The following is a 22500-nucleotide window of genomic DNA, read 5'->3' on the forward strand; positions in this document are numbered from 1 at the left end:
ATGCAAATCACTCTGGTGTCAGGCAAACATTATTGGGGTTTATAGTACATGTATGCAAATATTAGGGCTACACTGCTGCTTTTTGACGATTATCACAATAGCTTTCTGTTAAGAAACTCTTCAGTGAGTTTATTGGATAAAAGTACTGATAAATGGAGACGTCTGTTATGAATATTATACTTAAGATGTCTTGAAATTCATTGCATTTAACATAACACATCACTAGAATCATTTTACACATTGCTTCTATGAATTAGCATATACTATTAGCTTTTATGTAGCATGGTTTAAAACATGCTTTGGATGTTTTATTATTGCTCCTAAGATATAGGATTAGTTAATTTTAGTATCACATTTTAATGTGCTGCCTTATAGTTACCTTGTTTTACAGTGTTTAACTATGTTACTAGCATTTTACACACGTTACTTAACATGATGCTAGCATGTTTTGTACATTTAATATGCTGCTATAATGGATCAGTATGCTGTTAGCTTGTTTCTACAGTAGCATGTTTTAGAACGTTTACCATGTTTAAAATTAAAAGTAAGCATTTGAACACATTACTAAGTAGCTAGCATGTTTTTAAACATGTTTAGCTTGTTGCCAGAATAAATTAGCATGTTGCTGCCATGTTCATGCTACAGTGATTAGCATGTTTGTGCTACAATGATTAGCATGTTGCCGCGCTGTTTATGCTACAATGATTAGCATGTTATTGTAAGTTGCTAGCATGATTTGTCATGTTTTCCTCACACCTAGTGTACTTTTACATGTTAGCGTATTTAATAGCACATTTTAACGTTCTAGATTGGTTGTAAGGCTTTGCTACTGATAGTAAAAGGCTAGCTGCTGTAGATGCTATAAAGTCTGACAGTCTTGAAGTGTGAATTATATATAAATTAATACTCTGTGACTACACCTAGAAACCTACTAGACATGGGCAAACTGTAACTAAGTACTCATACATAAAACGGGAATTATCTTGGAGGAGTCCATTTTGAAATAGCTTTAAATAACTAGTAAGTTTCATCGAGATTTTAGTGTTTAAACCATTCATTTGATGATGAAACACGATCTTGTAAGGTTAAAATAACTAATATTATAAAAATTAAAAGCTAATAAACATAAGAGTAAATATAAAAAATAAAAATTTCTAGTGAATAATTAAAATTATGGCAATTCAGTGAAATAATTCATGAACTTCAAAATTGTGCAAGAATGGACGTGCAAGAATACTATATTGTAAGACATTTAAAGGCTTAACTAGGTTAATTAGGTTAACTAGGCAGGTTAGGGTAATTAGGCAAGTTATTGTATAATGATGGTTTGTTCTGTAGACTAGCGAAAAAAATATAGCTTAAAGAGGCTAATAATATTGACCTTAAAATGGTTCATAAAACATTAAAAACTGCTTTTATTCTAGCCGAAACAAAAAAAAAAAATATGCAGCTGTATAATGCATCTTCCAGATGTAAATGCACACATCATACAGACGTTTCTCCAATGTATCCTTGCGGTCACACTTTATTTTGTGTATAAAACATGCTGTATAAAACATGGTTTATTAACGGTTCTTTACACATAGTTGTGTTTATAGTCATATTGTCTTGAACAACCCTTTGCTAATTGTGTAAGAGTTTGCGGTCATTTAAATTTATTAACGTCAGCACATCCTGTTGCTCGTTTTCTGGAACTCAACCATCAACTACACACACTGTAAAAGCTCTCTTAAGAAGTAAATTATTTCTTGACACATTTATACACTTTAACTTACAAACTGTAAATGGTCGACTACCAGTCATTTCTTTTTCCACTTATTTTTGAACAGATAAGTGTGACCTGCTATGGTCAGTTAAGGAAACACATCTCCCCATTTCTACTAAGTACTAGAAATATTGACTGTATCATCTATATTGTTCAAATGTATTATTAATATTATTATTACTTGGGTTTCGGAACATTAGCAAAGATGGTAACACTTTATTTTTGATGGTTCATTTGAGTATTAGAAGACTGTCTGCTTAATATCTGTTGATACTGCTGCTAAATAGACATTTAACTGACTATAAGGAACTTTGCAGGTACATGTCAACTTACAGTAACCATAACCCCAACCCAAAAATCTACTAATAATCTAATGAGAATTAGTTGGCAAAACGGATCATCCAAATAAAGTGTGACCGAAAAGATACATTGGAGAGACGTCTATATGATGTGTGCATTTACATCTGGAAGATGCATTATACATCTGCATATATCCCAGCTAACAAAATTCATGTGGCTCAAATCTGGCCCACACCAGACACTTATATCCGGCCCACACACCGCATGGAATGATGGCACTTGGGCAGTCCGCTCCTGTTTGCCAGATCTGGGCCACAATAAATCCATAGCAATACCACATATCAGCTAGAATTCAACCAAATGAACCAGAACTGACCCTATTCTGGGCCACAGTTTGTTTTTATTTTAGCCCAGATCTGGCCTACACCAGACATTTACATCCGGACCACTACTGAATGGAATGATGGCGCTAGAGTGGTCCGCTTCTGTTTGCCAGATCTGGGCCACAAGTTAGCTATATATTACTACCTATATCCGCCATGTCAAAGAGCTATGGTTTGACCCCTATAATTATCAAATGACCACTGTACTTTATTTTTAACAAAAGTGACCTATCATATGTTTTAGGATAACAATACCATACCTGCCACATCTTACCTCAGCTCCTTTGAACTCAAACCATCTTTAGCCAGAGATACTCACCCATATTTGCCATATCTTATCTGGGCCACTATAGGCTCACATGGTCAAATATTTGCCAAAAGTGGCCCACATATGTCCTCCATCATTTGGGCCAAATTTACAATTTTCCACATGGGCCAAAAAGGCTCACATTAAGATTACATTTTGCCATACTTGCTAAATATTTGCCTTAAATGACCCATATATGAATCAGAATCTTTGGCCCCTTTTTGCCATTGTACAGGTGGGTCACTTAAGGTTCACATTTATTTTGTCTGAGCCGAAGGAAGACCACCAGTGCCGCATAACTGCCTTAAGTGGCCCACATTCATATGCTATTTTGATATAACTCTATGCATCAGATGTCTCTTGTCAGACGTTAATAGATATCTAGCATATGTCTTTAAGACGTTTACAATATTGAATGTTTGCTAAATAGGATTTAAAAGTCGTTAGTAGTACATTGTAGAGAGCAGATGTTTTCCAGACCCCATACACTCTCTAAAATGCATCTGGTAGACATTAGTGTGCAATCTAGGGCACATACATACAAAGTAGATATTTAGAAAAATGTTTAGAATCCAAATAGCTGATGGCAACCATTGATTTCCATAGTAGCAGGAAAAATGACGATAAATTCATGATATTACCAGAACACTCAAATAAATCATCTGATAATGTCTTGAAATGCAAATGACTGCATCAGCCAGATGTGATAAATAATGTCTATATACCTTGTAGATAAGATGAAGTGTTGATTTTGAGCCATACTTACCAATAACGTGCTTGTCCGCCAGGAGTGGTAGGTTTAGGTCAGCAGTCTGGTCATTTTTGGAGTGATTTATTTCCTGGATGGCAGAATGACTCTTATGTATCATGCCTTTAAGTAAGTTATTTAGTAATAGTAGCTAGTCTAACAGGCTCTCCAGGTCCAAATACCCAGCTAGTGAGAGAATCGATATGTGGGCACTGAAAGTGCTAGGCTAGTAAAGTAAAAGTAAGATACCCAACATAAAATTAGCAGTCTTATTTGATTTAATGGGCACAATTAAAACTAAAAGGAGATGCACAGGTTCTGTGACAGGCAGTCACCAAACATAGTAGCCCACACAGCTTACTGGAGTATCTGCAGGGTTGCCAGGTTTTTTGAAACAAATTTATCCCAATACAACCCCAATTACCAAACAAACTAGCTCAATAATACCAGGACTCAAAATATCCACTCCCATTTGTAAAATATACATGCATTATACATGGTTTCAGTCACTGTATACATTCATGGTTCTAGCATCTTGCTAACATGAATAAACACAATACTAGCATGAATTTTCCTGCTACCAGCATGTTTTGTACATTTAACATGCTGCTTTATTGGATAAGTATGCTGTTAGCTTGTTCCTAGCATGCTTTAATATAACGTGTTTGAGTGTCATGCCAGCATTTTAAAACATTGCTGAAATGTTTAGTTGTTTCCATGTTTTAAATGTAGCATGTTGCTAACATGAGTACATAATATTTTACTAGTTATTTTGCAAGACAATATTATTCAGCTTAAAGTGCAATTCAAAGGCTTAATTAGGTTAACTATGCAAGGTAGGTTAATTAGTCATTGTATACATTAACTACTAAGTTTCTAGCATATTGCTAACAGGAATAAACACAACACTAGAATAAATTTGGCTGCTACCAGGATGTTTTGTACATTTAACATGCTGCTTTAATAGATCGGTGGTGTTAACTTGTTTCTAGCATGTTTTAGTACATGTAGCATGTTTGAGTGTCATGCTAACATTTTAACACATTGCTAACGTGTTTAAATGTTTCTAGCATGTTTTTAAATGTAGCATGTTGCTAATATGACAGAACATAATATTTTTTAAAATTATTATTCAGCTTATAGTGCAATTAAAAGCCTTAGTTAGGTTAAATGTGCATGTTAAGTAGTCGCTATATACATTAACATTAACTACTTGTTTCCAGCAATTTGCTAACATGAATAAACACAACACTGTTATGTACATATTTTGTACATTTAACATGCTCCTTTAATGGATCAGTATGCTGTTAGCTTCTTTCTAGCATGTTTTGGAACATGTAGTTTGAGCGTCATGCTAGCATTTTAACACACTGCTAATTAGTTTTTTGTTTCTAGCATGTTGCTAACATGAATTAGCATGTTGCTGCCATGTTTCGTGTAATGCCACAATGATTAGCATGTAAATATGAAGTGCTAGAATTAATTGACATGTTTTACTTACACCTGATATGCTTTTTCATGTTAGCACATTTGACCATTCTTTTTATAAACAAATAAACTTTGAGCTAATGTTAAACAGTTTACAGAAAATACTTAAAACATTGGTATATTTACTTAATAAAACAGAAATGGTTGTGCTAAAAAGAACCAAAAATATGACAGCAAATAATTGTGTGACATAGACGTTGCCGAAGATTGTTTTTGCTGTTCTAAAACTGCTGAAGCGTTACGCAGAAGAGGAAGACCAGGACATGAGTAACTGTAGTCAGGATCTGCTTCGGTGGAGCTAAACTGCACAAAACCTGGAGGATCGCTGCAGGTAAAGAAGGTGATCCATTCCTGATAGCGTGATACTCTGGTGTACACACCGGGAAAATCAGATTGTGCACAACCAGAGGCAAAACTGACGATACCAGACTGGACCCATACAGAGCTCTGATTGCTCACCATCGGACCCCCCGAATTCCCCTGAAAAAACACATCAGTCAAAAACTGTGCACAATACACTTAAAAAAACTGGTGCCTAATTTAAATGTAATCATAACTGTCGGATTGGCTGATAGCCGTGTGATATATTCCGCAAATAACAGCACTCGTCCAGCCTCTTAACCCGTCACCCTTGTGTATTACTCCACCAACATACAGCAACAAGCAGAGGACACTCTACAGTTTGACAAATATTGCTGCTGTTGGACAACTTAATGTACTTTTGAGGCGTTTTTAGTCGAGAATGTAGTTGTTTAGATTGCAACTGCGCAGTTTATTTATAAGGATAGTGGCTATTTTAAAATATTTATCATTTCTAAGAGACAGCACGTCGGCGGTCATTAGCTTCTTTGAGCAGAGCAAAGATTGTTGACATTGTTCATCCACAAGATGGCGACAGAGACCGCACATTAAGCCCTTAGAGGTGAAAAGCAGCGTAATTTCAAACTACAGCTGATCAAATCATTATGAATCTGGTAAATGACATTCTAAGTCAATCTCTTTCTGTTGTATGTTGTAGTGCCGTATTATACCATAGTAACTGGAGTGTATTGAGTGTGAGATGGGACTCGCACATCAGGAATGGATGTATTTTGTGTTGGCCACTCCTTGTATAACCCCCGAGTTACTTTGTCGTTGGCTATGTTTGTTTCTAATGAATCTCCTGGTTTCGTTACAGCAGACTAGTTCAGTAAACAGAAAGAAAGAAGAAATGCCCGCATGTGTTTAGCGTTTTTCCATATAGCGAACAACAGTAATATGGTAGTGTTTGCATTGCTTTGGCTTTTTCGAGGTTAATTATCATGATCTCCCGATCGTAACAGAGAAATACTGGGAAATCTCTGTAGACTGATGGCATTTCAAGCTGTTCAGTCTTATAATCTTAAAATGTGAGCAAAATCACCTGCTTTGTCATCACTTTAGACATTACGCTAGAGAATCCTTCAAACACTAGCTCTAATGCGTTGTTTCAGTTTCTGTTGTTCTGACGTCAGCTGCAGATGTGAATGAATGGCGGAAGGAAGTAGTTCCTCTTAAAAAAGGATTTTGAGACTCTGTGTCTAATTTTTCTTTTTTATATACACAGTTATGTTATATTAATGCAATATCACACTCGTAGCAGTGAAGCAGAATAGCAGCAAAACTGCTGTTAACTAGAATGGCCAAGAGGGCTCAATTTTTTGGAAAACACTGAGCATGGTTTCTGTACCTGACACGAGTCTTTGCCTTCCTTCAGCAGACCGGCGCAAATCATGTTGTCTGTTATAGATCCAACTCCATAGAGACAATTACACTGTCGGTTACCAATTACAGGCACCTCCACTTCCTGCAGAACATTTGGGGATGGAAGAAGCACTGCAGGAAATACAGGAGAACTTGTTTAACACTGATTATCTTGTTTACAATGGGATCGAAGTCACTAAGAAATGAAAGGTGCTGTATATTTGTTTTTGACTCTACTGAAGCATAAAATAAACTATTTGTTTACAGTTATATAAACGAAAAATGACAAGTTATGGAACAAAATTGCTAAAGCATTTGAAATAAAATCTTGTTTAATAGCACTAACTGAAAAAAATGCATTGAATTAACTTCTATTGAAGCATAAAAGCAGATTTTTGAAGTAAAATAAACTAAAAACTTGTATATTTAAAACTTGTAACTAATATATATATATATATATATATATATATATATATATATATATATATATATATATATATATATATATATATATATATATATATATATATATAAGCCTAATATCAATTCTACCTCTTAATTCTGATTTATACTTGTCAAGCGCACGCGTATGCTCTACCGCAGCCTTTGCGTGGTCGCATAGCCCTCGCCATGGTCGTCGCCGACACTGACTCGCACCACTCAAAAAAATGTAACTACACATCGCAACGACGTGTAGCGCAAGCTCTGTGATTGGTTGGCTTGGTAGCGCTAACGAGAGTGGACAGTACAAAGAGCCGCGCAAGCCTGATGGAGCGAGTGTTTACAAGTGTTAAGTCCTGTGAAGGAGCCCCAGGTGGAAAGTTTTAATTGATTAGTTTTATGATTAAATTTGTTGCACGTCCGCCGGTTCCTGCCTCAAATTGAGTGAGTTTAAGCCATTTGTACATTAAGGTAGCGATCATAAAAAAAAAAAAACATCAGTGAAGAAACTCGACACAGAGGAACATAAAAACTTCACTGCCAGCTAGTGTTTCGGAAGTGTAATTGCAGCGCAACACAAACAGCACGTAGAAGTATAAATGCACGGCAACACGCAAGGTAGGCGCCATGGGTCACACCGATCACTCGACGCAGAAGTATTAACCCCTTACCCCTACCCCTCATTTTACGCATTCACCTGAAGGGGTCGCGGTGTCCCTGTTTTCTTTAGCTTGACGGCGTAGGGCTAAGGGGAAGGGCTAGATAGTCTTTGAAACTGAGATTTTCCAGGACCACACTCGAAACCAAGGGGTAGGAAAATTTCCCAGAATACACAAGCTACAACAGCAACATGGCTGCACACGAGTCAGGAGATGCACAAATTTGTATTTTTTGTCGTTATTACGAAGTTTTACAACAAACAAGCATATGTTTTAATACATCGATACATTAATACATATGATGACGTGTGCAGGCGTTGTAGCGCTGTTCCATTTCTTATGCTGCGTTCACACCAGACGCGGAAGAAGTGTCAATTGTGAGTGATTTACATGTTAGGTCAATGCAAAGACACGAATAGACATCCTGCGACATTCTCATGAATGAAACGGTGTGAGTTGAGCGTTTTGCGCGACTGACGCGCTTAACGTGCGTTTCACGTGAATCGCTCAAGTTGGAAAATCTAAACTTCAGCGGACATTCTGGAGGAGTTTATAAACTCACAGAGCTGGGTGCACCAGGATCTAATGAATCGACGCTGTTTTCAGCCTTTCTAAAGCACATAAACACAGACATTCTCTTAATTAAATCCATGTTAGCCATTTAGCAAACAAAATACAGTCACCAGGCAAACAAAAAGCCCTGCCCATGATGCGAATCTGCGTCTATTGCTCAGTGAATCTGACACGTGAATGAAGTGAATAGCACGATTGATCCGCGCATGCCGCGTCTGGTGTGAAAACAGCATTAGAGGTAAAATTTGAAGCTCTTCACACTTTGTTTCAAGGGCCAAGGTACTGTAGGGATAAAAAAAAAAGAATTGGGATTGGGCCATAGTTATGCCCACTAGCTTTGCTTATACAGGACGTTTTCACAGAAAGCTGTGTTGTAACTTGAACTGAAAGATGGGGGGGTTTACTACTTTAAACAGGAATTAATACTCACCTCCATCACTGATGTTTGTCCATGTAGTGATCCAGCTCTCTGTGCCGCTGTTGAACACACTGCCTTCAGCCGCTAAACACACGGGTCTGATGGAGTCCGTGAAGGTAATTGGAAAGCTCAGTCTGACCAGAGCGATGTCATTATCGTTCGTAACAGGGTTATAATAGGGATGTTTGATGACTGCCTTCACACCTCTGACTCGATTGGGATCAAGCATATCCTGGGTCTTGGGTCCCAATAACACGGTCCAATAAAACCTTTCACTGAGGAAGATAAAGTGAGAGAACGTTATCAAAAACAATGTAAATTCTGAAACATACTTAACCATAATGATGTTTGGTTCAGAATAAATACATAATTCGATTGGTGTTCATGTAAATGTGGTTAAATCAATTATTAAAAGTAAACAGCTTCTATAAAAGTTAACTTTTTATTGGCATGTTGAATATTTACCCATTTGGGTGCCCATTAAAGCAGTGGGCAGCAGACAGCACCCACTCTTTGTTGATGAGAGAACCTCCACATGTTTGACCGCTGTACCAATACAGACTAGCCTGCCATGGCCAGTGAAAAGCTGAAGAGTTCTGACCTCCTACTATATCAGTGCTGCTGTTAACTGAGATTATTCCACACACCGCAGCACTGGGATGATCATCTAAGGCTGCAAACATATAAGAGTTTACATTGTATTACCTGAAAGCTCTCGAATAGCTTTGCTCTTTTCAAAAATCTATCTTTCTCAACTCCACATAAACTATTGCTCCATATGTTTAACCCTCCGGTTTTCTTAGAATTGTGTGTACACTCTTAGTCCTTTTGGGTCAAAAATGACCTGCCTTCACTAAACCTCTAAAATAAAGCAGCCAGATTTAATTTCAATCCTCAAATCTATTTTGCACGAAGAAACAACCTCATCTGCATCTCAATCTCTGTGAATGTCTGGGTTTTTCCTCATCAGTGTGCAGTATTTTATCAATGTTTAATCAGAGTCATTTTTGACCAAAGTAAAGGGTGTATTTTCTAATGCCAAAAGTATCTGAATACGTGTTAAAGGTTTTTAGCAAGACCTTATTCATAAAAGTTAAAGCAGCAGATTCTTATTGTATGTGTGTGTGTGTTGGTACATTAGTTTGCAGATGACAACGTTATTGTAAGTTTGTTGGATGATGAGGAGGGAGAACATGAACCTGTTTTTGAGTATTTTACAAAATGGTGTCGAGAGGCTGGTCTACGTCTGAACACAGAGAAAACAAAGGAGATGTGCATTAACCTGCGGCGGAAGCAGGAAGTCGTTTTAGGTAATATGGTTGACAACCACCAGATTGAATTAGTCGAAAGTTACCCAAGTGCTATTAATGATAATGAATTTAATTTTTAGTAAAATACTGAAAGACTATGCAGGACAGGCCAACAAAGACTTTACTGTCTGCAAAATTTAATATTGATATGCTCTTATGTTATATTTTTATAAAGCCTATATAGAATCCATTTGAACCTTTTCATTGATTTGTTGGTTTGCTTCTTTAATAGTAAAACAGAAAAACTCGCTGTCTAAGGTTTTAATACCTGCAGTGAAGTATTAAGGGTAAAAGTGCTGGGGTTATCCTATTTGTATGAAATCCAAGTCTTAAAGAAGGCTCATCAGATTACATCTGATATATTCCACCCTCTTTTGATTAATTTCAAATCCTTCCCTCAGGGTCTCGGTCAAATTGCCCCAAATATGGACAATAAAATTTACAGCAACTGTGTGTGTGTGTGTGTGGCAGTATTTTTTGGGGTGTAAAAATAGATTTATAGCTGGCAAAATTTATCCAAAGGACAACCGTTTTACCCCAAATGTGTTATAGCCTTCATTACAATATGTAAATGATTCATTTTTGTTTCTAATGTTGGAGTAATTTTAGAAAAAGTCATCAAATTTCAAAATAAAAAAACAACAACATTGTTTTAAATGATGGCTGGGTCATTTTTGACCCACAAGACAACACGAGGGTTAATGTCTCTTTAAGTTTAGGGTATGCTTACACAAAAGCAATATGCAAAAACAAAAAGTTCTTCCCTTGCATTTCTGAAATATAAAGCTACTGTCAAAACAATCCGCGTTCACACAGACGTCAAAACAACTATTAATCTACTATTAACTAGTGATCTTCTTTGGCTCTTAGCGAAGGCGGTCACACTTTTGTCCTCCCATCCCATATCTCTCCTAGCTGGCTCCTCTTGTCTCGTCTTATTCTATCTCTGAGGCTCTCCTTGCCCTGCTCTTCAAACGAATTATGGATTTGATCAACTGGTCTCTGAATGCAATTGGCACCATCTTCTCAACGAGAAGTTTGGGTTCGGGGGAACCCACCTGTCCTGCGGGGATGTTCGCAGCTGGATACTTGATGGACGGGTGGGAGAAGTGGCACGTCGTGTGCCTGGCTACTCTGTCCCTGGAGGATATTGAAGATATCTATCTATTCAGAACTTTGATAACAGGGTTTCTGCTGATGGACTTATGCAGGGCCCTGGGGTATCGACGATTGATGAAAGCGGTCAGTGCTGCTCAAAACCCCACCAAGCTGGCCGGCTGGATTGAAACAGTGGTGAACAGAGTTGTTACAAACCAGACTGTGGCCTTAGACCACAAATTGGAAAACATCTGGGTGAAACTTGTGGCTTTGCAACAAGATTTGGTCAGACCTGGAGACTTGTGACGGACATTAAATATCTGCCAAATTGGCAGATGTTGTCCTAAATTTGAAAAACCCTGTGACTCTCCTGCCAGACGGTCTCAGCTGGAGATGAACAACTTCCCCTGAATAACAATGAGACTCTCTGAAATTCATGCTCCAAGCACACCTGTTGGATTCTACAGGTTTACACACACACACACACACTTTGACCAGCGCTCTCTAGCGGCAGGACCAGATGGCTGCCACTCACATCGGACTAGATCCACATGCCTTGTTCCCATCCCTTATTGCGATGTTATGTCTATGTGTTTATGTGCTTGGTTGCTGGGGCTTCCCCCCCCCCCCCCCTGATCTCACACTGCCCTAATTCAAGGATAGTTTAAGAGGGGTTTTTTTCCTCACCTCCCTCTCCCCAAATGTATCTCATTTCCTCTTTCTAACAGCTACCTCTCGTTGATCTTTCTTCCCCTGAAATGTGATGTTTGTGTATGGTCGGAGGGGTGGGGGGTCCAATTTCACTGCATGTAAAAGTGTATGTGAAAAAATAAAGGCTTCATCATCTTCATCATCTATTAATTATATAGTAATAATCGATTCATTTTGAAAAGTTTGATTTCTGCCCCCCAATTCATTGCTGTCATGTATTTCAATGCTTAAATGCACCAATTTACCCTTTACTTTGATTTACTAAGTCATGTGAACTCCTAAACATTGATGAAAAAGTATAATTCAATGCTGATGAGGATTCATATATATAAATATATATATTTATATATATATATATATATATATATATATATATATATATATATATATATATATATATATATATATATATATATAATTCATTTATTTATTTATTTTTTTTATGCATAACTTTTTTTAAGTTTGAGGAAAACAAAAATGGAGGGGACATATATTGGTTTCAATGTACATTCATCTATGGGCAAAAAAATCTATGAAAAAAATCAAACTTGTGTACCTTGGGAATTAGTATTGTTGCAAATTCCTGCAAAACAAAAAGAGATGCAGAACACATCAACACATAAGGCTTACAACTTTTGAGAACAAATAAAAAAAATCAATATCTGAAGTTAATGAAAAGTTTACCATTGACTTCTGATGAGTTGTCAACAGGAAACACCCATCTGCCCTTGACATTGACATTGCTTGTGTATGGCAGGTTTGTCACATCAGAAACAGGAATTGAATAGAAAACAGTGGAGGCGTTTGTGTCATAGCCGGACTGTTAATGAAGTAAACGCAAAGAAAGTGCTAAAGATCAAAACTTGAGTGACAAAGTATACTATTATATAGACAGGTAGAGTGCTTTACCTCTGCAGATTGGTGGTAAGTGATATAATCATAATGCATAAGTGTAAATGACCGCTTTTTGTCAGACACTAAAACCACTTGGAATGTTGACTCCTAGAAGAAACCACACATCCTTCATTAGTACAAGAATCGTTCTGTCAGAATAGGTGAAAATCACTTGTTAAGTTCTTTAAAGGTTTATTTAATAACATTTTATAATCTTTGATATGTTAAAGCATGTCACAGTGTTCTAATTCATTCATTATTTTAAGACAAATCGTAATTTTAAGACTGATTGAGGGTGGCACGGTGGTGTAGTGGGTAGTGCTGTCGCCTCACAGCAAGAAGGTTGCTGGTTCGAGCCTTGGCTGGGTCAGTTGGCATTTCTGTGTGGAGTTTGCATGTTCTCCCCGTGTTCGCATGGGTTTCCAGGTATCTGATCATTATTCAGTCATTCTGCACTAGAGGATGCCGATGGTGATTTCGGTGGACAGCAATCCCCAACAAGCATTCAAATCTTCCTCTAGTTTGTTAGCAATCTTCCAATAATTCAATCAGTTCCCATTGTTTATTTCAGAAACTATTTCAATTGGGTAGGGGAAAAATGGAAATTCTTAACTTCTGTTTTAATGCTGACATTAACCTTTACATTAACAGTGGTGAAAAGAGTACTGAAAAATCATACTATAGGTGCAATTAGAGTAAAAGTATCTGTTGTGAATATTACCCAAAGTATAAGTAAAAAGTAGCCCTTTAAGAAGTACTCAAGAGTAGTGAGTATAAAAAGCTGATGCATTTAGATGTAATTTGTGTATGTGTGTAAACATAACATTATGTAGTGGATTTAGTTTTTGCCCAGCAGGGACACAACATCATAAGATGTTAATATTAGGTTCAATGTCTATCCAGCATCTAAGGACAACGTTATTTTGATGTCCAAAAACGACGTTGAACCAACATCTTAAACCAACGTCATATTGACGTCAAATACTGACATTTATTCGTTAGGTATGGCAACCAAAATCTAACATCTGATAGACGTCATAGTGGTAACGTTTACACAATGTCAAGCTGTAACATTATTATACGTTGATATTTGGTTGGCCATTGGACATTGACGTTGGCCTGATGATGGTTTCTGATGTCAACCCGATTTCATTTTCAAACAAAACGCAACGTCCACATGACATTGGGGTACGTCAATCTGACGTCATGGTGACGTCTTGCGTCTGCTGGGTGTTTGATCCCCATAGACAAGAAAAAAATAAACCAGTGACTGCAGGTTGAAGGAAAGTAGTGGAGTAAAAGTACCAATACAGCGCTAAATATAGTACTCATAGGGAAAATAAACGTACACATTTTTAAAAGTACTTCGTAAATTACAATTTCTGGTAAAAACTACTCAATTACAGTAGTTTGAGTATTTGTAATTTGTTACTTCACACCACTGACATTATCAGTGACATGTTCAGTAACCCTTGTTTGGAAATTATGCCTTACAGCTAACATAATCTAATGGATTTATTTTTACTCATACCATGCCTTGATAATAAACTAGAAAAAAAAAATCGTCTCTAGCCCGAGGTGGTTTGAAGTTGTTGCTTCACGGATTGCATCAACAGGTTCAGCTCTACTATTGGTTCCTGTATTGACACATTGCAAGATAACACTTATTACTCTTAAGTCACCCTGCCAGAATTTCACTGGAAGTGAATATGTGATCATATCAACCATACATCGGCTGTCAGTGAACATGTCAATCTAAGCCTATAGGATTATAGGAAACATGAGATTTTCAAATGTTTTGTCTCTAATGATCAAAATCATGACCAAAATCGCACCATGTTAACAGGACTTTAACCTCATGTACACGTTGGAAAGCTCTTTGTGAAATCTGTTTGTGTACTTTGAGAATGGGTTGAATAAAAGAAGTTTATTTATAAACTAATTTCGAGAGGATCACGTGCTTATGCGGCTGGTCCTGCATTATCCAATGTATGATTCACCAATCAGACGATTCCTAAGCCACTATAAATAACTATACACTATAAACACTATAACTTTAAGTTCCATAACAGCCATCTTCGCCTTGAAGAATCCCCCCTTCCACCCCAACTCCTCCTCTTTTCCTAGATAGGTGGCACGGTGGCTCAATGGTTATCACTGTTGCCTCACAGCAAGAAAGTCACTGGTTTTAGTCTTTACCAAGCCAGCCGATGTTTCTGTGCGGAGTTTACACGTTCTCCCCGCTTACTAGGACATGCTCCTAGTCATGCTCCTAGTCATGCTCCTAGTAAGTAGTTATCTCTTAAGAGCAATCACTATCTGTTCATTAACTACTACAGCAGGGGAGTTCATGAGATCTACCTGAGCTCAAACTCTCCTCTCGCCTTGCATACGGGAGGGAGCCCCGGGCTCGAGGATCTTATGAGCTCAGGGCTCTCTCCTGGTACAGCATGCCAAACAAGCTTTATAATCAATCATCAGCTAGGTGTAAATTCTTGAATTGTACTTGAATTTACCAAATTTACGCTGTCGTGGTTTTAAGATGAAGATACTGTAAATATATTTTTTGTGAAAATCAAAATAACATTCTATAAAGAGATTGAAAATCAATAGGGCTAAACAATCTGAGATAAAAGATGTGGTTAAAATGCAGACTCCCCTCTATTGATCTGCCAAATTTCTTTAACGTGATACTTTTGGGCTGCCATCGACTCAAAACAACAGAGAAGATGAGGAAGAAGAACACTAATAATACAATAGGTGTCTACACACCTTAAACAGGTGATCCTGTTAGCAGTGCCTAATAGCTGAAAGAATAACTTACTGACTCTCTGTATCCATAGTACGGTACTTTATCCCATGTAGCAATGAAAACCCATGAAGCAGAGAAGTTCAAGTTGGGAAAATATCGGTTAATGTCTTTTGACGCCCGATTCAAGATATCACCATCTGTTACTTGTCTGTAAGAAATGGTTCCTTCCCAACTATTATCAATATCTGTCCACAGAGGGGCGATGATATCTCTAGTCGAGTATGCAGGAAAATAATCAGGATACCACTGGTAAAGTGGTTCATCAAAAGTCAGGTCTCCATTATTATTCACCTGTAAGAGCAAAATCTGTTACCTCAATTTTTAATTATCACCACAATTCAACACCATAGATGGAAAATATATGAATGAATGTCATTAATGAAGGCTTCTTACAAATATTGTGTCATATGCATTTCCAAAATACACAAACGGTTGCAGCAAGAGGATTGGTCTAGAACTTCCATCATCCGACTGGGGGTTTATCTCATCCTCTGCACCCCCATATGGATAAAATATTCCTAATACATCATTATTATGAGTGTTTAAAGAAGAGGATAGACAGAACAAAGGTGATATTGTGATATTCTCTAAACATTAAATTGTGTTGTTACCCTTTTCAGATCTACCATCGATACGGAAAACCCAGCGTCCCGGCACATGGACATTGCTGGATTTGGAGAGTTTATTTTGATCAGGTACAGGGATTGAATAATAATTTGTTGAGTTTATTGTGTCGTAACCAGCCTGAGTAAAAAATAAAAACATTAGTTAATACAAATTAAACCCATTCAATGCAGTTACAACTATATAAATACAGTAAGATCTTATTAATACTGTCAAAGGGGCTGTTTACACCTGGTCACTTCATGCGTTTTCTGTGATCAGATCGCTATCTGATAGAGAAAAGTGTGTAAATACCCTCCAAAATCCATTTGAGACGGATATAAACGGCTCAAACCAACTCAGGAGGAGGTCTGGGAAGCACTTCAGACCAAATTGGACAGGTCTAAATATATCTGGTTGTTAAATGTGAGAGCGAGTAATATAAGCTATTTATTATAGTAAGATATAACAGAGGAAAGGGGCGACACGATGGCTCAGTGGTTAGCACTGTCGCATCACAGCAAGAAGATTGCTGGTTCGAGTCCCAGCTGGATCAATTGGCAGTTCTGTGTGGAGTCTGCATGTTCTCCCCATGTTGGCGTGGGTTTCTTCTGCGTGCTTCGGTTTCCCCCACAGTCCAAAGACATGCGCTATAGGTGAATTGGGTAATAAAATTGGCCATAGTGGATGTGAATGGGTGTTTCCCAGTACTGGGTTGAGGTTTGAACAGCATACAAAATATGATTAAAAATAATATGATTAATAGTATGATTAAAAATATGATAAATAAGGGACTAAGCCAAAGGAAAATGAATGAATGAATGAATGAATGAAGCCTATAGTAACAGTACTAAATCTCAAAGCCTGTCTTGTGTGCTTGTGATGTTTCACTGGAACACGAATGATGAAACCATATCTAAAATCCTGTAGCATATATAAATCATTAGTATGCTGAATATCCATTTAGTGGAGACACAGTTAGCCTATGTAGCCAAATGTTAAATAGAAATGAATTTAAATAAATCAATTAGCTATTAAATCAAAGTAAATGTATGAAGTAAACAGCTCTGAACAGGTCCAAAGTGTTGTTATTTCCAACCTGAAATCTTTGATCAGTTGAGGAGATGTTGCCGTAGTTCATTATGACAAAGGAGAAAGTTCTGCACATGGCTAAAACAACTTGAATAGAGGAATCCTGCGAAAAGTCAAGAAATGCAGTAGGTTTTGTTGAGAAAAAACAACTATAATTTGTCTACTCACTCAACAAAACTACTCTAAACTGTGATGAATTGATAGTTTATAGCTTAATGGCGTAACCATTCAGTCCTCTTACCGATGACGAGCTGTTATAGTAGGGCACCCTGCTCCAAGTAACAATGAGTACTGTATGTACCGAGAACCCAAACAGTGGGAAATACTGTTTGATTTCAGTCATCACCCGGTCCAGAATACGGCCTTGAGTTACTATGCGGTAAGAGACGCTTGTGTCAACACTACTGTCAAACTCTGTCCACAGTGGAGCTATGATGTCACTAGTAGAGTTGGCTGGGAAAGCCACAGGGGATCCTTCATTAAATGACTCATTAAATGTCAAATATCCATTACAGTTGACCTACAGTAAAGATTTTAACATTTAAATAAGGCTTCAAATACATTTATGTACTTTAAATGTAATGAATTTAATGGAATATCTCACATATATGTTGTAGTATTTGCGTCCGAAGTACAAGAAAGGAGATCGCAAGTACAGAAGTCGTGAGTCTGCATTACTTTGACAGTAAAGCTTAGAGTCCTTATAGCTAGTCGGATAAAACAGACCTGAAATAAATAAATAAATAACAGTAGGACTCAGTACAGCACATGTAAAGATTAAACATTATTAGGTTCAGGAGAAATTTTAAAAAGTGTAGGAGTATATATTTTTTTACCATATTCTGTTGTCAAAGTGTCAACACGAAAAGCCCAACGGCCTATAAAATTGACATTTGTGGAGTTGGACAGGTCAGCGATGTTAGACACAGGAATTTTATAATAAACAATTGAATCAGTCGTGTCAAATCCAGCCTATGATTACAAACAAGTGGTTAAGAGAAGCTAAAAATCTGAAAATGACTGAAAATAAAAATTTGTTCTAACCTACAGTGCATCTGGAAAGTATTCATAGCGCTTGACTTTTTCCACATTTTTTTATGTTACAGTCTTATTCCAAAATGGATTAAATTAATTTATTTCCTCAACATTCTGCACACAATCCCCCATAATGACAATGTGAAAAAAAGAGTTTTTTGAAATTGTTGCAAATTTATTAAAAATAAAAAAACCTGAAAAATCATCAGTATTCACAGCCTTTGCTCAATACTTTGTTGATGCACCTTTGGCGTCAACCTAAACTCTTTTTGAATATGATGCCACAAGCTTGGTACAGCTGTCTTTGGGAATTTTCGTCCATTCCTCTTCGCAGTACCTCTCAAACTCTATCAGGCTGGCTGGGGAGCGATGGTGTACAGCCATTTTTAGATCTCTCCAGAGATATTCAATAGGATTTAGGTCTGGGCTCTGGCTGGGCCACTCAAGGACATTCACCGAGTTGTTGTGAAGCCACTCCATTGATATTCTGGCTGTGTGCTTTGGGTCATTGTCCTGCTGGAAGATGAACCGTCGTCGCCCCAGTCTGAGGTCAAGAGCACTCTGAAGCAGGTTTTCATTCAGGATGTCTCTGTACATTGCTGCATTCATCTTTCCCTCTATCCTGACTAGTCTTCCAGTTCCTCCTGCTGAAAAACATCCCCACAGCATGATGCTGCCACCACCATGCTTCGCTGTAGGGATGGTATTAGCCTGGTGATGAGCGGTGCCTGGTTTTTCTCAAACGTAACGCCTGGCATTCACTCCAAAGAGTTCAATTTTAGTCTCACCAGACCAGAGAATTTATTTTCTTATGGTCTGAGAGTCCTTCAGATGCCGTTAGGCAAATTCCAGGCGAGGAGTGGCTTCCATCTGGCCACTCCATACAGGCCTGATTGGTGGATTGCTGCACAGATGGTTGTCCTTCTGTAAGGTTCTTCTCTCTCCACAGAAGAACGCTTGAGCTCAGACAGAATGACCATAGGGTTATTGATCACCTCCCTGACTAAGGCCCTTCTTCCCCGATCAATCAGCTTAGATGGCCGGCCAGCTTGGAAGAGTCCTGGTGGTTCCAAACATCTTCCACTTACGGATGATGGAGGCCACTGTGCTCATTGGAACTTTCAGAGCAGCAGAAATTTTTCTGTGACCTTCCCCAGCCTTGTGCCTCGAGACAATCCTGTCTCGGTGGTCTACAGGCAATTCCTTTGTCTTCATGCTTGGTTTGTGCTGTGACATGCACTGTCAACCCTGGGACCTCATATAGACAGGTTTATGCCTTTTCAAATCATGTCCAATCAACTGAATTGACCACAGGTGAACTCCAATGAAGCTGCTGAGACATCTCAAGAATGATCAGTGGAAACAGAATGTACCTGAGCTCAATTTAGGGCTTCACGGCAAAGGCTGTGAATACTGATGTACATGTGATTTTTCAGGTTTTTTATTTTATATAAATTTGCAACAATTTCAAAAACTCTTTTTTCACATTGTCATTATGGGGGATTGTGTGTAGAATGTTGAGGAAATAAATAGTTTTAATCCATTTTGGAATAAGGCTGTAACAAAATAATGTGGAAAAAGTGAAGCGCTATCAATGCTTTCTGGACGCACTGAATCTCGAGTACTGTAAATTGAAAAGGCTTTCTCACCAGTGCAATATTTTTAATTTGGGGAATATTGGCATAATTAAATATAATGAATGATAAACCAGAACCGGTGATCAGCAATACTTGAAAAGTGGAACTCTGGAAGTGGAAGTGGAAGAAAAATACAAAAGCAAATGATCACGCAAGAATCACAAGACAACTGGAAACAACAACCGAAACAAATCGTACCTGTGTGTCAGAAGTGTTCGAAAATCTCACATTATCCCAGGTACAAGAATAAACAACGTCAGCAGTAAAAGCAGGAAAATATTGATTTATATACTTTGTCACTCGCTGTAGTATTCGGTCACCAGTGAAGTGTTTTATGTAAACGTCACTTTTGTTAATTTTTGTCCATAGCGGCATTACAGTGTCAGTAAATCCATAAGCAGGAATAGTTTGAGTCGACTCTTCTTGTTGAAAGTTGAAAGTAAGAAATCCATTTTTGTGGACCTAAACGGAATTTGAGGTAACAAAAAACATATATGTTGACTAATACATTCACTTGCTAGAATAAGTGACTATGAAATGTATTGCATTTAAGGGTTAGTTTAGCCAAAAAGGAAAATTCCAACCCAGGCTCATTCTGAAAATGACTGCTATATACATTTCTGGAGAGTGCCAAATATGTCCCAGGAGGTAGGTTTTTTTGCAGTTTTTGTTTTTGCGAATTCACCAGAGGCCGATGTGTTCGATTTTTCAGATGTCAAATTTCTCTTGCGAGTGCCCTTCGCGCCTGCTGTTCTTGTGTAAATCCACCAGAGCTGTTGACTGACTGACTAATTGGCTGACCAATCAACTGACCCACCCTCCTCCTTCCCTAAACCCAACCAATAGTGTTTTCAAAAACACAGATTGACCGCCCACCCCCTTCCCTAAACCCAACCAACAGTTTTCAAAAGCAATCCAGAAAAAGAAAAGCCCTCGCCTGATTTTTACCACATTTTCAGATTTTAACACATTCTCACCCTGTTATTAACTTGTTTATTTAATTTTTTGGCTTTTGTTTTTGTGTACCCACTTTCTAGCACCATTCTTTGCTGGACTCAAACCCCATCATCATGGTCGTGGTCAACTCCTCTTTGCATCTCGACGTACATGGTGAGCTAACTGAAAAAACAGGTAACATCGGTAAAGCCGTCCGTGCGGAGGTAAGCGGTCAGCTGCTACGCGTGAAAAGGAACGGCGTAATTCCGCCCCATAATGTTCGTTTTAAAGATGAAATGCAGCCATACGTAGCTCTGGCTATGTAATTTGCGATCTCAGAAATGCAAAGAGCTACGTTTTCAGAATGAAAGGAAAATTCTGATGTTAGTCACCCTCATGTCATTTTAATCCCCTGATCACTTTGTTCATCTTCAGAACACAAATGAAGATATTTTAGATGAAATCTGAGAGCTCTCTCATCCTCCATAGACAGCAATGATCCCAAAAAAGAACCAAGAACATTGTCAAAACAGTCCACATCACTTCAGTGGTTCAACTCTAATCTCATGAAGCTCCAAAAACCCTTTTGCGAGGCAAATGTTCTTTAAATACAACTTTGTTCACATATATCTTCTCTCATGCATCGGGTCCTCAGGGTGTGTGTTTGTTACGAGAAATACAATGTATTTCCATTAGGGTCAGCAGCGAAACACTCAAGCATTGTATTGCCGGTAGTTTTTTATTTCTTGGGTTCACAAAAGTGTTCTTGGAGCTTCATATGATGACAGATGAACCACTGAAGACACATGGTATATTTTGACAATGCTTTTGGTTTCTTTTCGAGACTTGAACATCTCTGAGCCCTTCTAGACAGTAAAAGTGCTTTACACATTTTTGGGGGCAATCTCCTCATCCACCACCAGTGTGGTGGCAGCCCTATTGCGCTAGACCAGGTGATTGGTGGAGAGGAGGCAGTGTGATTAAGCCAATTATCATATGGGGATGGTTAGGAGGCCATGATGGACAGAGGCCAGTGGGCAAATTTGGCCAGAAAGCCCGGGTTAAACCTTTACTCTTTTTCGAAGGACATTCTAGGACTTTTTATTGACCACTAAGAGCCAGGACCTCGGAATCTCTCATTCGAAAGCCAGCACTCACTAAGTCAGTCAATATACTGGGGCGTTAGGACCCACACGAACCGCAGGTTGAGGGCCCCCTGCTGGCCTCACTAACACCACTTCCAGCAGCATCCTGGCTTTCCCATGTGGTCTCCCATTCAGGTAATGACCGGGCACAACCCTGCTCAGCTTTAGTGGGCAACCATGTGAGAGTTGCAGAGAGCTAGCAGTCGGCTAAAGTGAATGAAAGTCTCGTTGGATTGGAATGACATGAGAGTGAATAATAAACTCCAGAATTTCACTTTTGGGTGAGCTAACCCTTTAATAAGTGTTCTTACTTTAACATATCTGTGTCTTAACCCAAAGTAAGGAAACGGTGTCTGCAAATAGATCCAATATCCGTAATGCATACTATAAACTTTGTACCCGTTCCGAAATGGACAGAAGAGT

General features: G+C 38.1%; 2 protein-coding genes across 2 annotated transcripts in view; one reads left to right on the plus strand and one right to left on the minus strand.

The window, feature by feature from the left end:
- The window catches only part of LOC130238869 (integrin alpha-X-like), a 35372-nt gene extending 35063 nt beyond the window's left edge, over positions 1–309 (plus strand). The window contains exon 30 of the mRNA XM_056469987.1: positions 1–309. This exon is cut by the window's left edge and continues 139 nt beyond it. The gene's annotated coding sequence lies outside the window, so the exon portion shown is untranslated.
- A 3464-nt stretch (positions 310–3773) lies between these two features.
- si:dkey-32n7.7 (uncharacterized) overlaps positions 3774–22500 on the minus strand; it is a 36849-nt gene continuing 18122 nt past the window's right edge. Inside the window, exons 14-23 of the mRNA XM_056469939.1 lie at positions 17929–18050; positions 17626–17844; positions 15642–15920; positions 12833–12925; positions 12608–12743; positions 12480–12506; positions 9270–9477; positions 8817–9079; positions 6700–6845; positions 3774–5471 (exon numbers count right to left, since the gene is read on the minus strand). Of these exons, the coding sequence (XP_056325914.1) occupies positions 5118–5471; positions 6700–6845; positions 8817–9079; positions 9270–9477; positions 12480–12506; positions 12608–12743; positions 12833–12925; positions 15642–15920; positions 17626–17844; positions 17929–18050 (1847 nt within the window). The 3' untranslated portion in view covers positions 3774–5117. The remainder of the gene's footprint in view (positions 5472–6699; positions 6846–8816; positions 9080–9269; positions 9478–12479; positions 12507–12607; positions 12744–12832; positions 12926–15641; positions 15921–17625; positions 17845–17928; positions 18051–22500) is intronic.

This window comes from Danio aesculapii, chromosome 12 (genome assembly GCF_903798145.1).
Source record: "Danio aesculapii chromosome 12, fDanAes4.1, whole genome shotgun sequence".
NCBI classification, from domain to species: Eukaryota; Metazoa; Chordata; class Actinopteri; order Cypriniformes; family Danionidae; genus Danio; species Danio aesculapii.